The following is a 21556-nucleotide window of genomic DNA, read 5'->3' as shown; positions in this document are numbered from 1 at the left end:
ATATATTTTTTATATATATTTTTTATTTAATAAATTTATTAAGAAATAATATATTTAAATAATTAAAAATAATAAATTAATTTTTATTAATAATAAATATATTTATTATTTAAATAAAATCATTAAAAAACTTAAAAAGTTTTTAATTATTAAAATTAAATATAAGCCGGAAATTTTATTCGAATGTTTTTTTATTTATATGGTTATTATTAAAAATAATTTTTATTATTTAATAATTTAAAAAATTTAAGGAATTTTAAAAAAACCATTACCACCGATTAAAAAAAAAATAACGTTATAAAAAAAATTAAAATTATCGGTAAAAAATTAAATATCTTCGGTAAGTTTAAGCGTATTTTAAATACGTATTACGGCATTTTAAACGTTAATAAAACTTATATTAATTAATTTTAAAATTAATAATATGTTTAATATTAATAATAATAAAAATAAAAATAATAAAAATATTAATTCGTTTTTTTTAAAATAAAAGCGATATATATAAAATTATACGATAATATAAATTAATAAATAATATTAAATAATTAAAATTATAATTTATAATTAAAAATTTTCATTTATTTTATTAAATAAAAAAGAATAAAAAATAAACGTATATATTAAAATATTAAATAATGAATTTAATAATTAAATTATATAACTTATAAATTATTATAAAAATTATATTTATTTATAAATTATATAATTATTTTTTTTTATGTTTTTTATAACTTTATTTACGAGGTTTTTATTTTTAATTATTTAAAATAATAATTAAAATATATTAAAATAAACTTTATAAAAATTATATCCGGCGCGGTAATTTATTAACGAATAATTTATATAATATATATTGTGAGTATTTTTTTATAATAAATTTTATAAATAGTGATTTTTTTATTATTATTTATTTAAAAATGTTTAATATATTTATATAAAATTTTAAATAATTTTATTTTTTCCGGAAATAAAAATTTTTAATTAAATAAATAATAAATTTATAACTTTTATTATTTTTTTTTCATTAAAATATAAAAAACTTTATTTTAAACTTATTTATTATAATATTAAATATTATAATAATAATAAAAAATTAACTTAAATTTTTTAAAATATTATTAAATTTATTAATTATATAAAAATTAATAATATAATTTAAAATACATTAATTTATAATTATTTATATTATATTAATATAATTAATATTAATATTTTTAAATTTTATTATAAAAAATAAATAACTTAAAATATCGTTCGTTTAAAACATTTATATTTTATTATTTAAATTTTTTAATAAAAACGTACATAAATAATTATAAAATATATTTAACGTTAAAATAAAAAGTTTTAATACGTTCGTAAAATTTAATAAAAAAATAATTTAATAATTAATAAAAATTTTATTTATAACTTTAAATTTAAGATTTTAAATTAAATTATTATTAAATAAAGTTTAATTAAATATAATTTTTATATTGTTTTTTAAAAACGTAATTTTTATTTATTTTTTTTTTATTTAAATTTTTATATTTTTTTTTATTTATTAATTTATACCCGTATTTATTATTATTATTTTTATATTCGTATATATTATTATATATTTTTAAGTTTTTATTATTTTTTATATTAATTTATTTACGTTATAATAAAATTAATAACTTAATATTTTATTCGTTTTATATTTTAATTTTATTATTTAATTATTTAATATTTTATAATATTAATTTTATATATTAAAGTTTTTTTTTTAATAATTTTAAAAATTAAAATTATTTATTAATAATTTAAAATATATTTATTATATTATTTAATATATTTTAAAATTTTTTATAAAAAAATATATAATTACGTTTTAATTTATTAATTCGGAATATAAGTTTATAAATAATATTTTAATAATTTTTAAAAATAAATTAAAAAAATTTATTATTATTTATATCGTTATAAATATTAAAAATAAATAATATAAATTTTAATATAAAATTTTTTAAATTAAATAAAAATTATTAAAGTTTTTTAAAAAATAGCGAAATAAAATTTTTAAATATTATTAAATTATATATTTTAAAAAATTTTAATTATATAAATATAATAAATAATATAAATATTTTTTATTTTATATAATTTTTTAATAAATATAATTTATTTAATAAAAAAAAAGTTAATTATTAATAAAATTATTATAAAAGTTTACGTTTTTTTTTAAAAAATTAATTTTTTTTATTTATATAATTATTTAATTTTTTAAAAAAAAATAATTTAAAAATTTTAAATATTAATTTTAATATTAATTTTAATATTAAAAACGTTAATTACATTTTTTTAAAATAATTATTATTATTATAATAAAATTAAATAAAATTATATACCGGTTATAATTTTATTACGATATTATAAATAAAAAAATATTATTAATAATTATATTATTTAAATATAATTTAAATAAAATTAAATATTTTATTAAATATTTAAAAATAATTTTTTTTTAAATATTAATTTAATTAAATTACATTATTTAATTAAAATAAAATAAAATAATTAAAGTTATATTATAATAAAATAATTAACGTAAAATAATATTATTAAAAAAAAATAATTAATTAAAGTTTATATTATATATTATAAATTATATAAAATTTTAATATTTATTTATAATTATTTATGTTTTTTATAATTATATTTTATTATATTATATTATAATTATTTTTTTTTATTTTTTTTTTATAATTATTATATAATTATTAATGGTTATAATATAATAATACCCTTAATTTTTTCTTGTTTACCTCAGTAATCTTACTAGTCCCAATTCGGAAATCTTTTTTTTTTTTTCTTAACCTGTGACAATAACCCTCCTAAAAGTCGGGCATAGTGTAGAAACAACATCTTGTGATAACTGTACGCTAACCAGCTAGGTCATTAGCCCTATCGGTTCCGTGTGAGTGATGGCGATAGTGCGGGAGACTTGCTTCCACTTAGTGGAATTCGAATGCGGCGCTTGCGTAGGTATGCGATAGTTTTAATGCCTCTTCAATGACTCGCTTGGCGCGGTTGTTAACAGTAGCACTTATCAACATGTTTACTCAGGAATCAACACCACTTGTGAGGGCGGAAGGGCGGAGTTTGGTCATCACCCTCACGATTCCAGCTGTCGTGTACTATGTACGCGGTGATGACCCCCATTCTAGGGTCCTGGTTATTGTTGCGTTGACCACTATCGTGGGGCCGTGATCAATCATTTTTTTTTACCAATACGGCAAGTAAGATAGCGACCATATCGTGATCCAAGCGAGTTTCAACTTTCGGATGGTTTCCGGCATCAAACCGATGGCATCGTCGATTCTGCTTCACGAACAATGCATGCCTCACTATCAACTTTATGTTACCATGGATGTGGGTGTCCGAAGAACCTGGTCGTCAATCACAACCTTGGAACCACCTCGCAATAACGATCGGCGCCAGTTAAGAGGGCAACCCGTTCATTCATTCGCGTTCGGCACTATCCACCAATGACATGGTTTTCTTTCGTAGCCCTGCTTATTTGTAGCCCGATGTGGGCCTATGGTGAGGTCTACAAAGTTCTAGCCCCGTCGGCCTGTGGGTAGGATAACGGGGGCTCGCTAGGGGTTCGGGGACACGGTTACGGGTGATCATTGACCAGATTACCTGAGCCTGAGCAGTCCCGAGCCAGCGTTTCCCAGCATGTCTATTGCCAATATAGTGAAGAAAAAAGTAGGAACTTCATGGTAAACTGCTGATCCATCACTCCGGGCCGTTCACGGAAATCTTAGCGCTCTGTGCTCGATGATCCGATCGAGTATCTCTCTTTGAGACTTATGCACCTACATCAGTGCATAACATGCAGAATGCCTAGTGTAGACGTTTCCTAGTATGTAACGCGTGTCCAATACCCAGATGAAATTACGCGGTAAGTAGCGCTTACAATACCTACCCACGGTAGTTATATGGCATTTCAAAATCAACACCAAGTCCCACTATGTCAGCACTTTAATGCTTGCTAGTGATCCCTAGCTCCCGCGTCTGACCTTGGCTTCCGCCCTGCGTTTATATCTGACAGGCATCGAGGTCACAAGTTACGAATTCCCCAGACCGAAAGCCGAATTCTTCTAGTCGGATCTGCAAAAGGCTAGTTTTGTATTTACCATAGAGTGACGTAGCCTATGCCTAGCATATTGTTATCATATTATTTAAGGCGTACGGTACTAAGTTTTGTACAAGGGGTTGTAGACCCCCGGCGGAGATACTACACTTCTTCCAAACGTCCCTGTATTTCCTTTACTGTCTCGGATTTAGGAGGTCGATATATCGCATGCCCTGCTCAACTGCTTTCGGTGTATTCGGTGTCATAGGGCAACCCGAGGATCTGAACAGAGTAACCTGTTTCCCCGGATTATTACTATCATGTTTCATTGGAGGTCATCCCGGAACCTGTCATATTAAACCAGAGAAATAACCAAGCTGCATACGACGTTGCGGAGAAACAAAACCTGCATAGAATATGACTATCACGAAGCTTAGTAACCGATAATTCTAAAAGATCAGTTCATGTTTAACAAATAATTACTTTGAAAGGTGGTTCTAAGGCAGGGAAGTTCATAACTCTTAGCATAATTACGGGTTGGTTACGATGTAACAGCACTCCAACAACGAAACTTGTTCGGTAGTCTTGGAATGTGAGAGCAACCTTAACTATTCTATGGACAAGGAAAAGAACGTTATGCTGGGTAAGTGTCAAGTCCGATACTAGACCCAGCCCTACACTTGAATCCAGCCGGTACAGGCTGGGGAGCCGTTAGCTGCCCACCAGTACATATTGCAAAATGAGTGCTGTCTTCAAGACAAGTAAGATGGCCCTCGATACATGTTTCAAAAGGCGAGGTAGTAATTACTACTGGATCAGATGTGAGGGTCGATATTACCTTAGCGGACGATGACGAGGTTGTCGAAGAAGCTGAAGTAACGGAGGCTGAAGTAGAAGAGAAGACGGGCGATGATCCTTCCGTTAGCGTAGAGGTCGGTTTAGCCTCAAAATTTTCGCCCTGACCCTTTCTCGCCCGCGGGTTCCCATCGCATTGCTGCTTAAACAAATTCGCGGTCCCTTCTGGGTGGTCAACTGAGAGACCCGGATCGGGGAACGCAATAGCAAGCTGTTCTCTCAAAGCATCTTCAGTTGTACAACCTCCTGAGACTTCTCCCATGTTGGCCATGAAGAGCTCGGGAAACTCCGTCCTCCTAGCAAGATATGCTCGACGCTCTGATTTAGTCTTGCGTTTGATCTTGGAGGGGGTTACAGTTACCGGGGCGCAATTTTGGTAGTATTCCGGTTCCCCGCCGATTCGAGCTAGCCACTTTCATATTTAAGTTAGCATTATGGTCTATAGTCTGAGATCATCTGGGATGGGGATAGGGTATCAAATCCCGAAAGTGGGATGATCTAGGTAGAGTTCGAAAGGGATTTTGGGAAAAGGGGGAGGATGAGGTTGCAGAGGATAAAGGGAATGTGAATAAGGTAGGAAATAGCTGGGTTGGTACTTACAGTCCATGAAAATATGTAGTCTCCAGGCTCGATCCCTTCCGGTATCTTGAATGAGTACTTATTCGGATTTGGGCCATCAATGTTTCCTTTTTGGTTGCGCGCTGGACACCCACCTTCAATTGAATGGATTACTTTCCAGTTGGAATTCCTTAAGGGGTAATCTGCCCAAGAACCGTTGTGGACCGGACCTGCCAGGCTTAGTTGACAAGAGCCTCCCCCGTGTACCGCGTTGCCAGAAAACGTAGTTGTCTGTTCATCTCCTATGGCCATAACTGTTGGCATGCCGTCAAGTTCAAATGTTTTGCCAGCTGGTATTTTACAAGGAAAGTCCGAGCCCGTTGGTGAAATTGGATTACTCGGTCCATATTGAACAAAACGAAAGGGCTTAGGAGTCTCGAGGATGACGTGAGCAGCAGCTAAATGCGAGAGTAGCGTAAAACCTACTCTTAGATGTGGTATTCTGAAATTCATGATAGGTCAGATTAAAGTAAAAAGGGGTAAAAAGGGGTAGTCTCATTAGTAAGCAGTGATTCAAACTCTAATTAGGTAAAATTTTATAAATAAGCCCCTGGGATAAAAGGAACAAAACTTTTGATCATGAACAGATTGCATAGTAAAGGAATCTAACAAGGCCGTTTGTTGACTTGTTTCGTGGCCCTTTCATGGAAGCTATTCACACAAAGAATGGCCTTCAAGACAACGTTAATAATAAGGATAAATCTTGGGGCCTGTATCAAAATTTCAGGAACCAATTTGAATGTCCAAATTGCATAGTTAATCATTTATTATGGGCTCAAGGTGAATATTCGGGCTGCCTATTCTTCTTCTATTGAAGCTAACATAGAGTATTGCCCTCCTAAGCCCGCCCACACGATATTTTCACCGCGTATAGCAGAATTGTCAATGAGAGTTGGGGTTTCGATATCATCCTTTGTGCCTTGTCCAGTTTGGTAACTTATTGAAAAACCCCAGCTATATGCTTTGCCATTAGGCGTGACAACAATGGTGGTATCGGTACCAACAGCAGCAAAGGCAGCAGTCAAATCTGTGGAAATCGTTAGTAAACATGAAGGTGACCTGACCTGGATAGACTTACTTGGTATGATTGTAGGTTCGATGAGGATCCGCGGCTTTCCGTACTTGTCTATTATGGTATTTTCTTCGGTGAATGCTTCTTTCGGCAAGCCAACCTGATGTCCGTCGATTCTGCCCCAGGCAAATAATTTGCCGTCAGCACTGACCGCAACGGAATGATGTTCGCCTCCATCTACGTGAACGATGTTGTAGTCCCGAAGAGCCCGAACAGCCTTGGCAGTGGTGACTATCGCATTATCCTTGCCGGCGAGGTCCGGATGTCCCGTCTGAGAGAAGTTATTCAAACCCCAGGACCATAACTTCCCGTGATTATTAATGTAAAAACTGTGATATGATCCTGCAGCAATCTTCACGGCATAGTTCTGTTTCGTAAAACGCCCACAGACATGAGGATCTAGCGTAGCCTTTGGACTAGTATGCCTTGAGGCTGGTTTCCAACCAAGTTGGAATTCGCCGCCATATCCCCAGGTGAAAACCTTACCATGCTTATCCAAGGCAAGCATATGGTTCGCGCCAGCAGCTAAAGACGTAATTTCTTTGAGACCTGCTACTTGTATAGGGATTGGTTGTATCTTGATGTCTTGAGTAAAACCGAAAACACCATCAGAACCCTAGAATTTGGTTAGCTTCATAGGAAATACATTAAAAATGATTTGTTGTTCTTAATAACCTTGAATGCACCCCATCCGTATACCTCTCCCGTTTCACTCAATGCAAATGATGCAGAGTCAGTGGCAGCGACTTGGACGAACCGAGGGACGTGGCTCAAAGCACTCAGGTCGACCTCGCCTGGAGTGCTTTCACTAACGTCAAGGCCCTTATACTCATCATCGTCATCATTATCATCATCCATTTCGGTTCCAGGATCTTTAAAAACTGCCTCGCGACCTAACGCCTTGAGATCGTTGACACCCCACGTGAGGATCTTGTTATCTGCAGTCAGAGCAACTACGTGCATGCCACCACAAGCGACTTGGACAATACCAACTTTATCAGGAAGTAAGTTATGATTAAGGCGTGGGCGCTTCACATTCATAGGCTTCTTCTCATTATATTTCTGATTTCCAAGACCAAGTTCGCCGAAGCCACCTTCACCAAAGACAAATACTTTCAACCTTTTGGACGGTATAACGTTGATAGGCGAAGTGGCTGATGAAGCAGTCCCTGTGATTGTGCTGTGCGGAGTGTCTACCTGGGCCTGACTTGGTGTTGGGAAAGTTCCATGTCTTCTGGGTCTTTCCTGGTGCGTAGCATCGGGTTCACCATCACCTCGATGATTCTCGCTACGACGCTTTATGACAAGATGGGAGTTACCATCTATGTCGGTGGTTTTTCGAGAACTTGATTTTGTAACACTGCTAGATTTCGCTCCTGTAGTCTCAGTTGTGACAGCTCTCCCCTTTTTAGAGGGGGCACCCTTCCGAGGCGCCATCGTTGGTGACCCACACAGGCGTGCAAGGGAGAGAATAATAGGTACTCAAGTCGTCTTATAAAATAACAATGAATTAACGTATCTCTATGTCAACAGAAAATCCAGTGTACCTTTTTAATAAGAGAGATAAGTTCATCATACTAACGTGTCCTACGTGACAAAATACCTTCAAAGAAGGACTCAAAATAAGGCATGAATTAATGTGGAGAACCGTCTGCCCTATCTGCCTGTTCTTAGGCACTTTTTAGTGACTTGAGGCTACTAAGGATCAGAGATAGTAAGGCAGCCCTGTCCTATTGTTGCCTAGAGCCCGCTATTTTAGCAACGTCTCACTGGCGCCTCAGCTACGGACCAGCAACGATCTATGGATATCGAAGAAGCCATCGAGCCTCTAGATATTGGTACCGAATTGACAGGCTTGAACATTAGCCCACAAAATTCTCCTCGACTGACCAAGAATATCAATAAAATACTGCGACGATAGCTATGAAGTACCGGAAGAAGAATTATCGCTGCCAAGCATTTCGCGCACCGTAATTCTCTTGGAATACTCGAGTTAGTAGCGTCGCGTTGAATATTGACTTGCAGAAAGCGACGATGAGAAGCCTAAGTTTGTAAACTAGGTAGTCGTATGATATGGTAAATATTGTAAGTATAATCAGTATAGGCACTTCGTAATTACTATCTCATCTTTTCTATATGACAACGTCAGAAGAACGCTATTTCAACGCAAGCTGTCGGCATGATAACCGGGCTGCCATCATCTCGTATTCACCCCTTTCATTACGAGGAATCGCACGGGCGCGCGATTTATCAGAGACTCGACTCTATGCAGGAACATAAATATTGACTTATACATCAATCAATTTGCGACTCGGCAAGATCCGTACCTAATCAGCCATGGCGGCGCGACTTTTAAATACGCAGGGTCGTACTAAAGCTATAGTGTCTGCCGATTCAGGCTCTTCTCTGCAGGAGACTAGCCTCAATTTCCCATGGTGCAACAACTTGGCCCGCCGGCATCCCGGGCCACCTTCCCCAGATCGCCTGGGCCCAAGTCGGCACTTCAAGTTCCATATGTCAGAATAGGCATTGAAGAAGTCGACGTGCGGATGACGTTCGATCTGGGCATGCCAGGTACACGGACTCTTTCTCCTATCTGCGCCATTATGCCGGATTTGACGGAAAACTAAACGATAATGCGAGAAGGTAGGTATGTAGGCCGGCATATATATATAATGTATCTCAAGATGAGTTGCTCCAGTTATAGTGTTGCGTGCTTGTCACACTCGCGAAAGCTGTATTACGTCTACCTGGCGGAGTAATTAAAAGACGACAAAAGCTATGGCTTCCAAGCTTGCCGTCGGCCTGGCATTCCTGGGCCTTGCCGCTGCGCAGAAGCCCGGAAGCACTCCCGATGTCCACCCCGAGATCACAACCTACCGGTGTAGTGTGGCGGACGGATGCACGGAGTCGACTAACTACCTCGTGCTCGATTCGTCTGCTCACTGGGTTCATCAAGTTAGTGACGATGCTTACGGTTGTGGTGACTGGGGAAGCAAGCCGAATGAAACCGCTTGCCCTACTAAGGAGGCGTGTGCTGAAAACTGTGTTAGTACGTGATATCGACTTCTAACTCTCTCTTACGAGACTAAACGTTTATGAACCATGATGATTGACACATGCTGTTCTAGTGGAGGGCCAAAGCAATTACACCAGTATCGGAGTCAAGACGAACGGATCCTCGTTGAACATGCAGCTGATTGTCGGCGACAACGTCGTGTCCCCTCGTATCTATCTCCTCGACGAGGCCAAGGAGAAGTACGAAATGCTTCAGCTCACCGGCAATGAAATCGCATTCGACGTCGAGGCTAGCCATCTCCCCTGCGGCTTGAACAGTGCTCTATACCTCTCCGAGATGGCGGCAGATGGAGGCCAAAGCGAGCTAAACCCCGGCGGAGCTGCCTGGGGAACGGGATATTGTGACGCACAATGCTATGGTACTTAATACCTACCTGACCATAACTTATCATCTTTCATTTTTACTAATATTTTACTTTTATAGTTACCCCCTTTATCAACGGCGAGGTAAGCCATGAAGACTTTAGTCCAATGCTGAGTTTAACTACCTGAGATCTTACCTAACCGTCGATTAGGGCAACGTGGACGGCTACGGGGCTTGCTGCAACGAGATGGACATCTGGGAAGCCAACTCGCGCGCGAACCAGATCGCGCCGCACCCGTGCAACCAGACCGGTCCGTACCTCTGCACGGGCGACGAGTGCCAGGCCAACGGCGTCTGCGACAAGAGCGGGTGCGGGTGGAATCCGTACCGACTGAACCAGCCCGAGTACTACGGCAGGGGAGAGAACTTCACCGTGGACACGACCAAGCCGTTCACCGTCGTGACGCAGTTCCCCGCCGACGAGAGCGGCAAGCTGAAGGAGATCCACCGCCTGTACGTGCAGGGCGAAAAGGTGATCAAGGCCGAGGTGGTGAAGAAGGAGGGCGTGCCGGAGGTCGCCTTCACGAACGACGCCTACTGCAACGCAACCGGCGCGACGCAATTCATGAACCTAGGCGCCCACGCGCGCATGGGCGATGCGTTGACGCGTGGAATGGTGCTGACTTTTAGTATCTGGTGGGACGAGAGCAGTTATATGTCCTGGCTTGACGGTGCTGAAGATGGTGCTGGGCCTTGCAATGCGACGGAAGGAAATCCTACAATTGCCAGGCAAATCGAACCTTATCCTGAGGTGACATTTAGCAACTTGAAGTGGGGAGAAATTGGGTCGACATACCCCGCGAGCACGGTAAACGTTTGATATGGTAGACGATAAATATTGCTATACTATATACTAAAAGTTACTATATTAAATGGATTTTACATTCGACTATCCAGATCCTCTTCGATAATTCGCCCCTATATCCCCTCAACAGCATGGGCATGACCCCTATTTTGTCCCCGATTATATGAATTGTACAGCTGTTGGAAATGTAAGTCTATAATCAACCACGAATATTGTCATACTATGATGCAACTTCGAACATGAATTCCATGATATTCCCTTACATGTGATTCTTACTTACCTGTAAACATAATCGACGATCTAGCCAATTATCGCGAAGTGCAATTAGGTAAAACCTGATAATCTTCCAACCGCATGGAACTCCTTAGGTCGGCGATCCGAAGTGCACGTTTTCTCGGTAGGGGGGGCGCAGTGACGTACCTAATCGTAGCACTGAGATTGCGGCCACGTCCGTACGGTCTTAAGCAGACCGCAACTATAAAGTGCACGCATCCGCGACAGACAGGTCGAACAAGCGGTATAACTCCAAGCCACTGCGTCGCGGCTCAGCCCACGTATCCCACGACAACCCGTCGCACAGCTGCACACGCACACACATATGTAGACACTTTCTCACCGACTCTTGCGCGTGTGTCGCGTGAGATAAGCAACATGCATGCGCATCACAAAACACAAACCGGTTCAGCTTTCCAGAAAAAAAAAGAAATGCCCGCGGAATGACGACCGAAGGCGCCCTATTCTTAGCATTCGACGTCTTCTCATTGGCCTAACCCGCTAGGTACCAAGCAACGCGCGAACATGGTCAATATGTCAGCAATAGTTTTAGCTAGCTAGCTCTCCCAATCCACATCCGCCCTACCATCCCGCGTAGGGCTGGGCTGGGCCCGCCCCCAAAAAAGGGAACATCTTCGTCATCCCCTTCGCCGGATAGCATTCCGGAAGAAGAAGAGAGATGAAAATAGTTCGTCAGCTCTAGGTAACTACAAGGTCCTGAGTAAGATGTATAAATGTAAGAAAGCGGCCTTACTTGCCACTCATCATGTAGACTGCTGTTACTCAGATAGCCTTGAAGGTCTGGACTTCGCTTGCAAGAACCTCGAACAATACAAATACAATAACGACGCCTTCTCTTACTATCTAGGTATCTATCTGCTCTATCTTTGCCATGCAAGAGGAGTACATTGTCTCTAAGCGCTGCGGTGGTCGACGATACACGCCTAGCTTCACCATGCGATTTGCCCAATTCATCAGCAGTGGCAAGCAAGAAAACATTCGCGAACGGCCTACCGGCACTCACCAGCACTAATCATGTGGTCGACATTCATGTACGTGTTGACGGCCCCTTCGGCCACCAGTATCGATGATACCTAGCTAACATGATCCATTCTAGATCAGCATGGGGAAGGCGGGAGAGGAGTCGGGCGTATGATCAATGGCCGGATACTCGGGAATCGTTTAAGAGCACTTCCTACACGCCGCGAACTCGGTAGGACTATACTAAGTCGGCGACGATGCACATCAGATTGCATAGGATGTAAGGTTGAGAAGATCGCAAATTTCTTACGCAAATTTTTTTAATATTGGATTTTCATTGGGACAAGATTGTGACGGGACATTTGAGCGATTGTTTGGATAGCGTATACCCCCTTTCGACAGAAACTTCAATCATACTTCTCCTAAATTGCTTAGCAAAGATTCTCTCAGTAGCTTCTTGATTGTCAGTCCCCCAATCCCCTCCTAAACCTCGTTCATGATCTTGCTCTACTTCTGCACAACTAAATCATCAATTCATCCATGCCTACAGTGGGTAAACCTAACTTTATCTATGAATTTCTTTAGCAATGGTCTAGTTTATAGTGGCCTAATCTTCTAGTATACTCTAGAAACTTGAGCTTTTTCTCAGGCAGAAATTTCTTACATGCTATCCATTCGCTACCAGATTTATTCTTCCTGTTCCAAGGCATCCCTTTCCAGCGCAGGAAAGAACCGACAATGAGACCACTCGTTAATATCGTGGCATATAGTTAATCGTTTATTCATCTTCTACTAAAATCTGACGCCAAGTTAGTATACCGCAGAACATACCTACCTGCATAACTTAGTCATGCTATTCTCCAAGTCATTAATAGATCATCTTTCTAGAAAGCTGTCATCTCCGGATCAGACCCTTACACTACAAACCTACCATTCTCCTTTCGGCAAAGTTGTAGGAACGACGGGCTTAGTCTCCCCCGGATGGAAAGAATTCCCCCACGAACACCCAACCCACGAGCGTAATCCTCGCATGCACCTCCCCGATTTCAGCTCCGCTCTTACTAAGTGCCTGTCTACCCACCTACGTAACAGGAGGAACGAATTGGGGCATCGCGAATCCGCCACAGAGTAACTACGAATGATGGCTTGTTGGAGTCTGCATATATTGTACGACCCAGAGGTGCATCGAGGAAATATATCGCCGGCATTACCTCGTCATAAATCGAAGCGAACGAAAATGGATCTGCGGCAATCAAACGACTTGTTTGAGAAAACAACCCCCATCCGCGTTTGGGGGATCCCAGCGGATCAGTTGATTGCATACCAGTCAACGTATTGGTTCGTCGCTCACGTCGTAGCGGGCGTTTTTGTTTTACCCGTATATTCTCCCGGGCGAATTCCATGCAACAGGTCATCCGCCAAGCCCCGTGTACCGGCGTAGCGGTGTCCATGCTCTACGATGTATTGTCCATTCCCCTTTATAAGGCATTGTCCCGGATTGTTACTCGAGGGAACTGAAGTGGCGGGAAGCCTTTAATTGAAAGCACGGAGTAGCCAAGTCTGGTTTGCGGCTGAAAGTAAAGGAGCGCCCGGAATATACTTACACGATGTTAAGCTCTACAGAGGACGGCGACCGCTATGAGCTGGCGAGCCCTACCGCTCTGCCGAAGGCCGGTGGCTTCCTGTGGAACCAGAAGATGATGATACAGGTCACTTGCCGCGGGTACGCGACGGCACAGTTCATGCAACCGGAGCCGTCAAAATACGCCCACGCCCCGAATCTCGAGGCCAAAACCTTCATGCAGCCCGAGCAGAACTATTACGCTCATCATCCGGGCCGTTTCGTTTATGTCAAGGACGAGGAGACTGGTCAACTTTTCTCGGCACCTTATGAACCGGTTCGTGCTTCGCTTGACCGGTTCGTGTTTTCTGTTGGTAAAAGCGACATCTCTTGGACAGTTGAGCACCTTGGTATTCGAGTAGAGCTGACCTTGGTTATTCCAACACACGATGTGGTTGAGCTGTGGTCTGTTAAGGTGACTAATCTGAGTGGGCGACCGCGTAAAGTTAGCGTGTACCCCTATTTCCCATTCGGTTATATGTCGTGGATGAATCAGGAGGCAGAATGGCGACCGGATCTTGGCGGTATAGTGAGCAGCAGTATCACACCATACCAGAAGGCTGCCGACTACTGGAAGAACAAATTCCTGAAGGATAAATCGTACTTTCTTACCGAAACCACGCCGATCTCGTGGGAAGCCATGCAAGAGGCCTTTGAGGGCGAAGGTGGCCTTCACGCGCCTTCATCACTGGCACAGCCTGAGCTAAGTCGTAGCGAAGCCCGCTACGAAACACCGGTGGCTGTGGTACAGTACCGAGCTGAACTGGAAGCAGATGAGCAACATGAGTACCGCTTCCTCTTTGGCCCTGCTTTTGATGACGCTGAGATCCGCACGGTTCGAGATAAATACCTCAGCAAGGAAGGGTTCGCACAGACAGCGAAAGAATACGCGGAATACATCAGTAAAGGAAAGGGGTGTCTGCAAATCGAAACGCCGGACAAGCACGTGGACAACTTCGTCAACAACTGGCTACCACGCCAGTGCTATTATCACGGGGATGTGAACCGGCTGACCACAGATCCGCAGACGCGCAATTATTTGCAGGACAATATGGGAATGTCGTACATTAAACCCGAGGTAGCACGCAAGGCTTTTCTGATAGCAGTGTCACAGCAGGAGAAGAATGGTGCTATGCCAGACGGTATTTTGTTAGCGGAAGGTGCCGAACTCAAGTATATCAACCAGATCCCACACACCGATCACTGCATTTGGCTACCGGTAACACTGGAGGCTTACCTCTCCGAGACGGGTGATTATGACCTCCTGAAGGTACCTGTAAAGGGAATGCATGGCGATACGTATACTGTGTTCGAACGCTTTAGCCGAGCGATGGATTGGCTGATTTCGGCTCGGGATGCTCGAGGTTTGAGTTATATTGCGCAGGGAGACTGGTGCGATCCGCTTAACATGGTGGGCTACAAAGGAAATGGTGTATCAGGATGGCAGACGGTTGCTACCGCGTTTGCGCTGAAGTTGTGGGCGGATGTCTGCGAGCATGAGGGAAAACCTGACCTAGCAGCACAATACCGTGCAGGTGCCAAGGAGGTTAATGAAGCTGCTAACACGCATCTGTGGGACGGCGACTGGTTTGCCCGAGGCATCACGGATGACAATGTAATATTCGGCGTTAAGAAAGACCGAGAGGGCCGTATCTGGCTGAATCCGCAGACATGGTCGATTCTAAGCGGAGCGACCAGCACCGAGCAGATCTCACGAATACTCCCTCAGATAGACTCGCAGATGAGCACGCCTTATGGTACCGTGATGTTCGCCCCTCCTTACAGTGCTATGCGAGAGGATGTCGGCCGTGTGACACAAAAATACCCAGGCTCTGCTGAAAATGGGTCGGTGTATAACCACGCAGCCGCATTTTATATCCACAGCTTGTATTCGATAGGGGAGAACGACCGGGCATACGAAGTTCTGAGGAAGATGATCCCTGGCCCTTCAGAAGAAGACTATGTGCAACGAGGTCAACTCCCCGTATATATTCCCAATTACTACCGTGGGGCCTATCAACAATATCCACGCACGGCTGGTCGGTCCAGTCAGCTATTCAATACAGGAACAGTGTCTTGGGTGTACCGGTCCTTTATTGAGGGATTATGTGGTCTAAGGGGCGACGCGAAGGGGTTACGCATTCAGCCGCAGTTACCGTCGACCTGGAATACTATCAAAGTCACGCGTTTGTTCCGCGGTGCTACATTCGTGGTAGATATCCACCGTTCAGCAGACGTGAAGGAAGTCATAGCGAAGTACGAGGGTCGGATTCTTCCGGAAGCACGCTTCACTAACGTCCAGCCCGGTGCGACATATCAACTGTCTGTATCGGTGCCTAATTGATGCGGTCGCTCGTAATTATCGACTGTATATAGTTGACGAGGCATTAATCCTGTGGTGAGCCCACTAGTTGGGGTTGAAACAAAAAGAGGAATTCGCGGCCGAGTTAGCTACATAGTAGATTGGCACTATTTCCTTTTATAGAGATTTAATCTTGGATTCTTCATATTATCGCGAATCTTATCGATGTTGCGCCCCCTGTTCTCTTAAGGATTAGATCGATGAGGCATGAAACGCCAAGAGGACATGCACTCACTCGCATCACCCCTTGGCATCGTCTCAAGCCAAAAAGACTTGTCGCGACGCAAATAGATCTTGGAGATTCTGCTTTTTGTTCTCCATTCTCTATCTTTATGACCGAAGTGCACCACAATGCAGCTTAGTTGGCGACCAACCTTAACATTGCTTAGTATCGGGACGGCATGGCAAATGACGGGCGCGTTAGGGCAAAGAATTCGGGTTGAGGACGAATCCATGCGTCCTATCATAGTAGATGGAGCAACGACGGTGAAGGACGCGGATAATCTACCTGAAAATGCGATGGTGGAAAATATTGCCGTATCAGACGTTCCGCGAGTCTCGGAGGTACCGCAAATTTCGCACATTCCACAAGTTGATGTAGACGAACCATGGACAGTGAATAGCACGACGATACCGAACATTGTCACAACGCCGAAGAGCCCTACGACTAGTAGCCAAGCACAGCCAACCGAACCTGTGGTCCCTATAGCTGCATTGCTATTCTCGGGGCCACCGGGACCTAAAGACTGTCGCGGCACGGTGATGGCAAACGTCCAGTTACCCAAGCCCGGATCTCAACATGCGACACCGACATGCTACAACGTGCCCGGTATAGCGCAGTGCGCGACGTTCGTTGCAAATATGGACGACGGGTGTCAAGCACGTCTGTTTAACGAGCCGAACTGTCTCACGTTTGCCAACCTAGCCGTATTTACTCCAGAACAAAAGGCTGTTGGCGGACTTCTCCGGAGCATCGAAATAACATGCGGGATCAAGAGCGTGACACCACCACCGTTGAACCTCCCGGGCTTGGAATTACCGCCAAATGCTCAGCAGGCCGTTGGGAAGGTAATTGCGCCCTTGTTCCAGTCTCATAACTCAAGAGAGAACAAGTTTAGCTAACCGGTCATAGTAACAACGATCAGCCACCGCTGTCGTAATGAAACACAGAAACTCAGCTCATCGAAGGCTTCTGAAATTTCACACCAGCCAGTGAAGGGAAGCATAAAGTGACACCCATTGGCGAAATCAGGGAAAAGGGGACATGATATATCATATTCCGGTTCGATGCCATGTCCGATCTGGAGGAAACCCGCAGATATGCCTTAGGTAGATATCGGCACCATAGCTATATCCACTCATGCAAGGCGATGACTTGGACAAATGGTAGCATGCGAGCTCATTAGTTCGAGCATGATATAAACACGTTTCGAGGATCGAGAGGGGAATTCCTATTGGAGGTGCAAATCACGGGCCAAGAAGCCGTGTCGGATGCAGGTAAACTGATGCCCAAGTATTACAGTAGGAGCGAACAGATGATATTCGGCGGGAATGGAAACGACTGCATGTATTGCAGTGTTGTCTGCCTATAAGTAGGCGTTGATGTATGTAGATAGGATGAATGGAGTTGCAGATGATGAGTTGATGATAGGGAATTATGCATAAGGGATGGCACGGATGATAGGGACAGTAGGTAATAGGGAGTAGTGGCTTCCATATATCGATCGCAACCTTAACTGTAATAGATGGATTAAGTTGGACCATGCATAGCGCATCCCGAGACAGTGCTCTTTAGCGGCCTTTGCATGGCTATCGATAAAGTACCAGGTAAGCTTTGCCGGCTTCGGGACCTATTAGCGATACCTGGATGGCGCTAATAGCGGCTCACCCTGGCAAAAACCTTGAAGATCGCGTCATACCTGCTCATTGTTCGGGTATCCATAGCCCATAATCGCTCTTGTCTTGTGACTTAGACTGCCCAGGTGGGAGCAGGCGGGAATCAAAGACCTCAAAGACACGCAGGAAACCGTCTTAGACCTCCTCCACTTTCCTTCCTTTTTACAAGATAACATTCAATATTTTCACAACGTCAGCTCACCCATTACAAATACGCTTTTAACACAGTTCACTAATTAATCTTTACTCAAATACCTATCGCCGCCACCCCCTCCTTTTACGAACATATACTGACAATATCTCTTTCCCTCGTCGCATCCAACAAGTCGCCCGCCGCTCTTACTATCACCAAGTATCCAATACCCAACCTTCGAGATCGTTCTATTTAGACAAGGAAAAACACTTTTGGGACTGGTATCAAGAAGAACCAGCCCAGAGAATATTACGAAGCGGGCGGAGAATCCATATTAACAAGACGTAAGAGGCAAAAGGACCCAAGGAACAAGTCATTCGCAGAAGTGCAAGGCAAGATGAGCAGCCCACGCAGAAGGATCGAGACAGATGTACGTCTGCCCAATGTCAAATAATCGCTGTTATAGGTTATGGGATGCTGACTAGCTAAAAATCTAGGTCATGAAGATGTATGATGGTTTCTGCCGACAAATTCCGACCCCGTAACTAATCGTTCCAGGCTTATGTCCGACTACGAGGTGACTCTAGTCAATGACAATAGTTAGTAACCATCTTAACCCCATATCGCTCAACGCAGCACCATGCTAAGTCGTCGCAGTGTAAGTAGCTCGTCAGCTATGGTTCGTTATACGAGTCCTCACACATTCCCAGGCAAGAATTCTACGTCCGATTCAAGGGTCCCGCTGAGAGTTAGTATCAATATTAAACCGTTCTCGTTCGTTACGGCCTCTAACCAACATTAGCACCATTCGAGAATGGCATTTGGAAGGTCCACGTCGAACTTCCCGATCAATACCCGTACAAGTCACCTAGTATCGGCTTCGTCAACCGTATCTTCCACCCGAATATCGATGAGCTGTAAGTTGGCTGGAACTCGACATCACCACCACATTCGGGGGTTGGGTATAAGTTTAAGGCAGGGCTAAGGAAGGCAAACTGTTATAATAGGTCCGGTTCGGTTTGTTTAGACGTCATCAACCAGACATGGTCCCCCATGTTTGACATGATCAACATCTTCGAGGTCTTCCTCCCACAGCTCCTAAGATACCCCAACCCTGCCGATCCTCTCAACGGAGAAGCAGCTGCGCTCTTGATGCGCGAGCCAAAGAGCTACGATGCCAAGGTCAAGGGTACGTCTATCCCCGTGTGTTACGGATAAGGAGAAAGAGTTGGCTAAAGTTGGAAACAGAGTACGTTCAGAAGTATGCCAGCAAGGATGCCGCCGACGAGGCCGGAGCCGAGAGCGAAGACGACGACGATATGTCCTCGGTTGCAAGTTTCGGAGAAGACGATGAACCCGCAGGCCAAATGGACGACGTATAGGTAGCTAGCCCATCGACGTCGGATTAGTTGTGCCTTTCACGCATCCCCAATCAACTAATAGCATACATACAATCTGTTCTTTGGATTACGGAGTAATGAGTAATATGATTTTCTTCTGGTGGTTACGGATGGCATTTGGTGTCGCTGCATGGAATTTGCAATTTGCATAAAGAATCGAGCCGGATACTGGAATTCCCACATCGTCAAACGGCTAGCATTGACTTCGTTTTATATTTGCGATGTGCTATTCTCTCCTCGGAGGGTTTACGCCAAGTCGCAAGAATGAGCCCTACATCGGTTGCTCTAATGGTAGATGAAGGGTGTCAATGACATATTTACATCAACACGATCAATTCTACCTATGTTGTGAATCTGCCCTTGCCCAACCATACGTCGTGCTTCATGATATAACCTGGGTATCTTGTAATGACCAAATGTAAATCCCGTAAACGCCATGTCTAATGCAATGTTGCCTTAATCCGAGTCGTAATCAACCAACACCGCTGATGACGATATCTTCTCCTCTTCTACGTCAGTCGGGCGCCCCTTTTCCGACCCAGGTTCGTTAGACCCTTCTAACCCATGATCCGACTCCGGTTCCGACTGTAGTCTTTTTCTCTTGATTCCCATAAATCTAGATGAGCCCTTGCCGCTTTCTCCATTACCGCGATCAAGCGATAGAAACGGATCCTGAGCCACTCTCGTGTTGCCCACGATTTCTGACACGAGACTCTCCCGCATCTGCGCAGCGGCCACTTCAGACTTCAACCTCTTACTCTTACTCTTGCTTTTGCTTTTGCTCTTCCCGTCTTCTTCTTTCGTACCTTTTACACCAATATCAAAAAGCGGCTTCGCCAACGCCTTCCGGCCCATCTCTCCCTCCCCGGCAGCCGCCGCGGGCCCGAAGTCCACCAGCGCAGCCCTCCTCGCGTCCTCCTCGCTCGCGGCAAGCAACTCGATGCCCAAGCCCATGCGCTCGCGCAAGCTCTCCGTCTTCAACGCGTCCCTCTCGCGCTCCTTCCTGCCGACCCGGAACGCGTCTCTTAGTCGCCGATTACGCTCGTACGGGTCCTCCCACTTGCGCGCGCTCTCGTCCTCCAGCTCCTCGATGCGCTGCCGCGCGTCTTCCAGCACCTTTCGGTCCGCGATCGTCTTTTCTAGTTTCGCGAACGCGTCGGAGCGGAGCGCTTCCTTTTCTTTGTCTGTGAGGATCGGGCCTACTGATGATAGGGATGAGGAGAGGGGGAAGGGGAAGTCGGAGTCCCCCGTATCCCGCTTCCGCGCCCCCTCGACCACGACGTACGCCGTGTTCTTCGGGTCGGTCCGGATCTCGATGGAGCCGCCGCACTCGGCGTGCCGCATGCGGAAGGCGAAGATGGGCGTGCTGTGGTAATTCCCGACCTTGCGCTTCGTCGCGTTGAAGCGTACGCCCTGGCCTATGATCGTCGGCTTTCCTCCTTTCTTCTTCCCCCCCGCGTCGGAGCTGGAGTCGGCGTGAGGAGGAGGGTTGGGGTTCTCGCAGTGCAGACACCATATCGCGAAGGGCATCTCGAAGCGCACCGTCTGCGTCCCGTCTTGCGAAATGCCCGGCGGCCGCTTCTTGTGCAGCGCGTTGCCGCTCGTCGTGCCTTCGAGGTCGGGCGGGACGTACCGCCCCATGTTGAAGCCCTGCATGGCGGCGGCGGTTGGGAGGGCTGTCGCTAATTCGGGTCGGTGATGGCTTGGGCAGTGTCGACTATGGTTTTATTTTACTGGTGGCTAACTGAATTGGTATAAATTCATAGAGTTAACTTGATAGTCAGAAAGCATCGGAGCTTCCGTTTCTTTAGTGGGTGGCCTTGCTCTTGTCAGCGCCTTGCCCCGCCAATGAGAACCCTGTGCACGGGCCCCAATTTTGTCTCTTGACCCTGCTGACCCCGCGACCCCATACTTTTCAGGCCTGCTTTTTATCCTCCTTTCGTTTCCTCTCGCTTTATATCCAGCCTTCGAATCTAATAATAACAGATACTTCGTA

The 21556-nt window shown here is 43.4% G+C and overlaps 7 protein-coding genes across 7 annotated transcripts; 4 read left to right on the top strand and 3 right to left on the bottom strand.

Annotated features, from left to right (window-relative positions):
* Positions 1 to 4725: 4725 nt before the first annotated feature.
* F4807DRAFT_442969 (lytic polysaccharide monooxygenase) lies at positions 4726 to 6014 on the bottom strand. Its single transcript, XM_047999516.1, has 2 exons — positions 5558 to 6014; positions 4726 to 5369 (listed from the first exon to the last, which is right to left on the bottom strand). The coding sequence occupies exons 1-2, from the start codon at positions 5837 to 5839 to the stop codon at positions 4737 to 4739; spliced, it is 915 nt and encodes a 304-aa protein (XP_047850060.1). The 5' UTR covers positions 5840 to 6014; the 3' UTR covers positions 4726 to 4736.
* A 337-nt stretch (positions 6015 to 6351) lies between these two features.
* Positions 6352 to 8529, bottom strand: F4807DRAFT_281569 (RCC1/BLIP-II). Its single transcript, XM_047994694.1, has 3 exons — positions 7323 to 8529; positions 6654 to 7263; positions 6352 to 6602 (listed from the first exon to the last, which is right to left on the bottom strand). Exons 1-3 carry the CDS (start codon positions 8082 to 8084, stop codon positions 6373 to 6375), a joined length of 1602 nt encoding a protein of 533 aa, XP_047850059.1. The 5' UTR covers positions 8085 to 8529; the 3' UTR covers positions 6352 to 6372.
* Positions 8530 to 8756: 227 nt separating this feature from the next.
* On the top strand, positions 8757 to 11079 carry F4807DRAFT_281196 (glycoside hydrolase family 7 protein). The gene is made up of 4 exons (XM_047994693.1): positions 8757 to 9699; positions 9779 to 10084; positions 10150 to 10172; positions 10241 to 11079. Exons 1-4 carry the CDS (start codon positions 9429 to 9431, stop codon positions 10907 to 10909), a joined length of 1269 nt encoding a protein of 422 aa, XP_047850058.1. The 5' UTR covers positions 8757 to 9428; the 3' UTR covers positions 10910 to 11079.
* A 2593-nt stretch (positions 11080 to 13672) lies between these two features.
* Positions 13673 to 16298, top strand: F4807DRAFT_281143 (glycoside hydrolase family 94 protein). Its single transcript, XM_047994691.1, has one exon. The coding sequence runs from the start codon at positions 13756 to 13758 to the stop codon at positions 16111 to 16113; it is 2358 nt and encodes a 785-aa protein (XP_047850057.1). The 5' UTR covers positions 13673 to 13755; the 3' UTR covers positions 16114 to 16298.
* On the top strand, positions 16299 to 17432 carry F4807DRAFT_281144 (uncharacterized protein). Its single transcript, XM_047994692.1, has 2 exons — positions 16299 to 17199; positions 17264 to 17432. Exons 1-2 carry the CDS (start codon positions 16483 to 16485, stop codon positions 17264 to 17266), a joined length of 720 nt encoding a protein of 239 aa, XP_047850056.1. The 5' UTR covers positions 16299 to 16482; the 3' UTR covers positions 17267 to 17432.
* A 1125-nt stretch (positions 17433 to 18557) lies between these two features.
* On the top strand, positions 18558 to 19779 carry F4807DRAFT_471049 (ubiquitin-conjugating enzyme h; the record flags this gene model as incomplete). The annotated part of the gene is made up of 7 exons (XM_048002879.1): positions 18558 to 18590; positions 18667 to 18668; positions 18719 to 18759; positions 18876 to 18908; positions 18963 to 19077; positions 19168 to 19349; positions 19409 to 19779. The coding sequence occupies 7 exons, from the start codon at positions 18558 to 18560 to the stop codon at positions 19540 to 19542; spliced, it is 540 nt and encodes a 179-aa protein (XP_047850055.1). The 3' UTR covers positions 19543 to 19779.
* A 110-nt stretch (positions 19780 to 19889) lies between these two features.
* On the bottom strand, positions 19890 to 21334 carry F4807DRAFT_442928 (DUF455 domain protein). The gene has a single exon (XM_047999515.1). The coding sequence runs from the start codon at positions 21214 to 21216 to the stop codon at positions 20017 to 20019; it is 1200 nt and encodes a 399-aa protein (XP_047850054.1). The 5' UTR covers positions 21217 to 21334; the 3' UTR covers positions 19890 to 20016.
* Between the last annotated feature and the right edge of the window lie 222 nt (positions 21335 to 21556).

The sequence above is a fragment of the Annulohypoxylon truncatum genome, assembly GCF_022578515.1.
Source record: "Annulohypoxylon truncatum strain CBS 140777 unplaced genomic scaffold F4807scaffold_42, whole genome shotgun sequence".
In the NCBI taxonomy this organism is placed as follows: Eukaryota; Fungi; Ascomycota; class Sordariomycetes; order Xylariales; family Hypoxylaceae; genus Annulohypoxylon; species Annulohypoxylon truncatum.
This window is presented reverse-complemented; position numbering and strand designations above follow the sequence as displayed.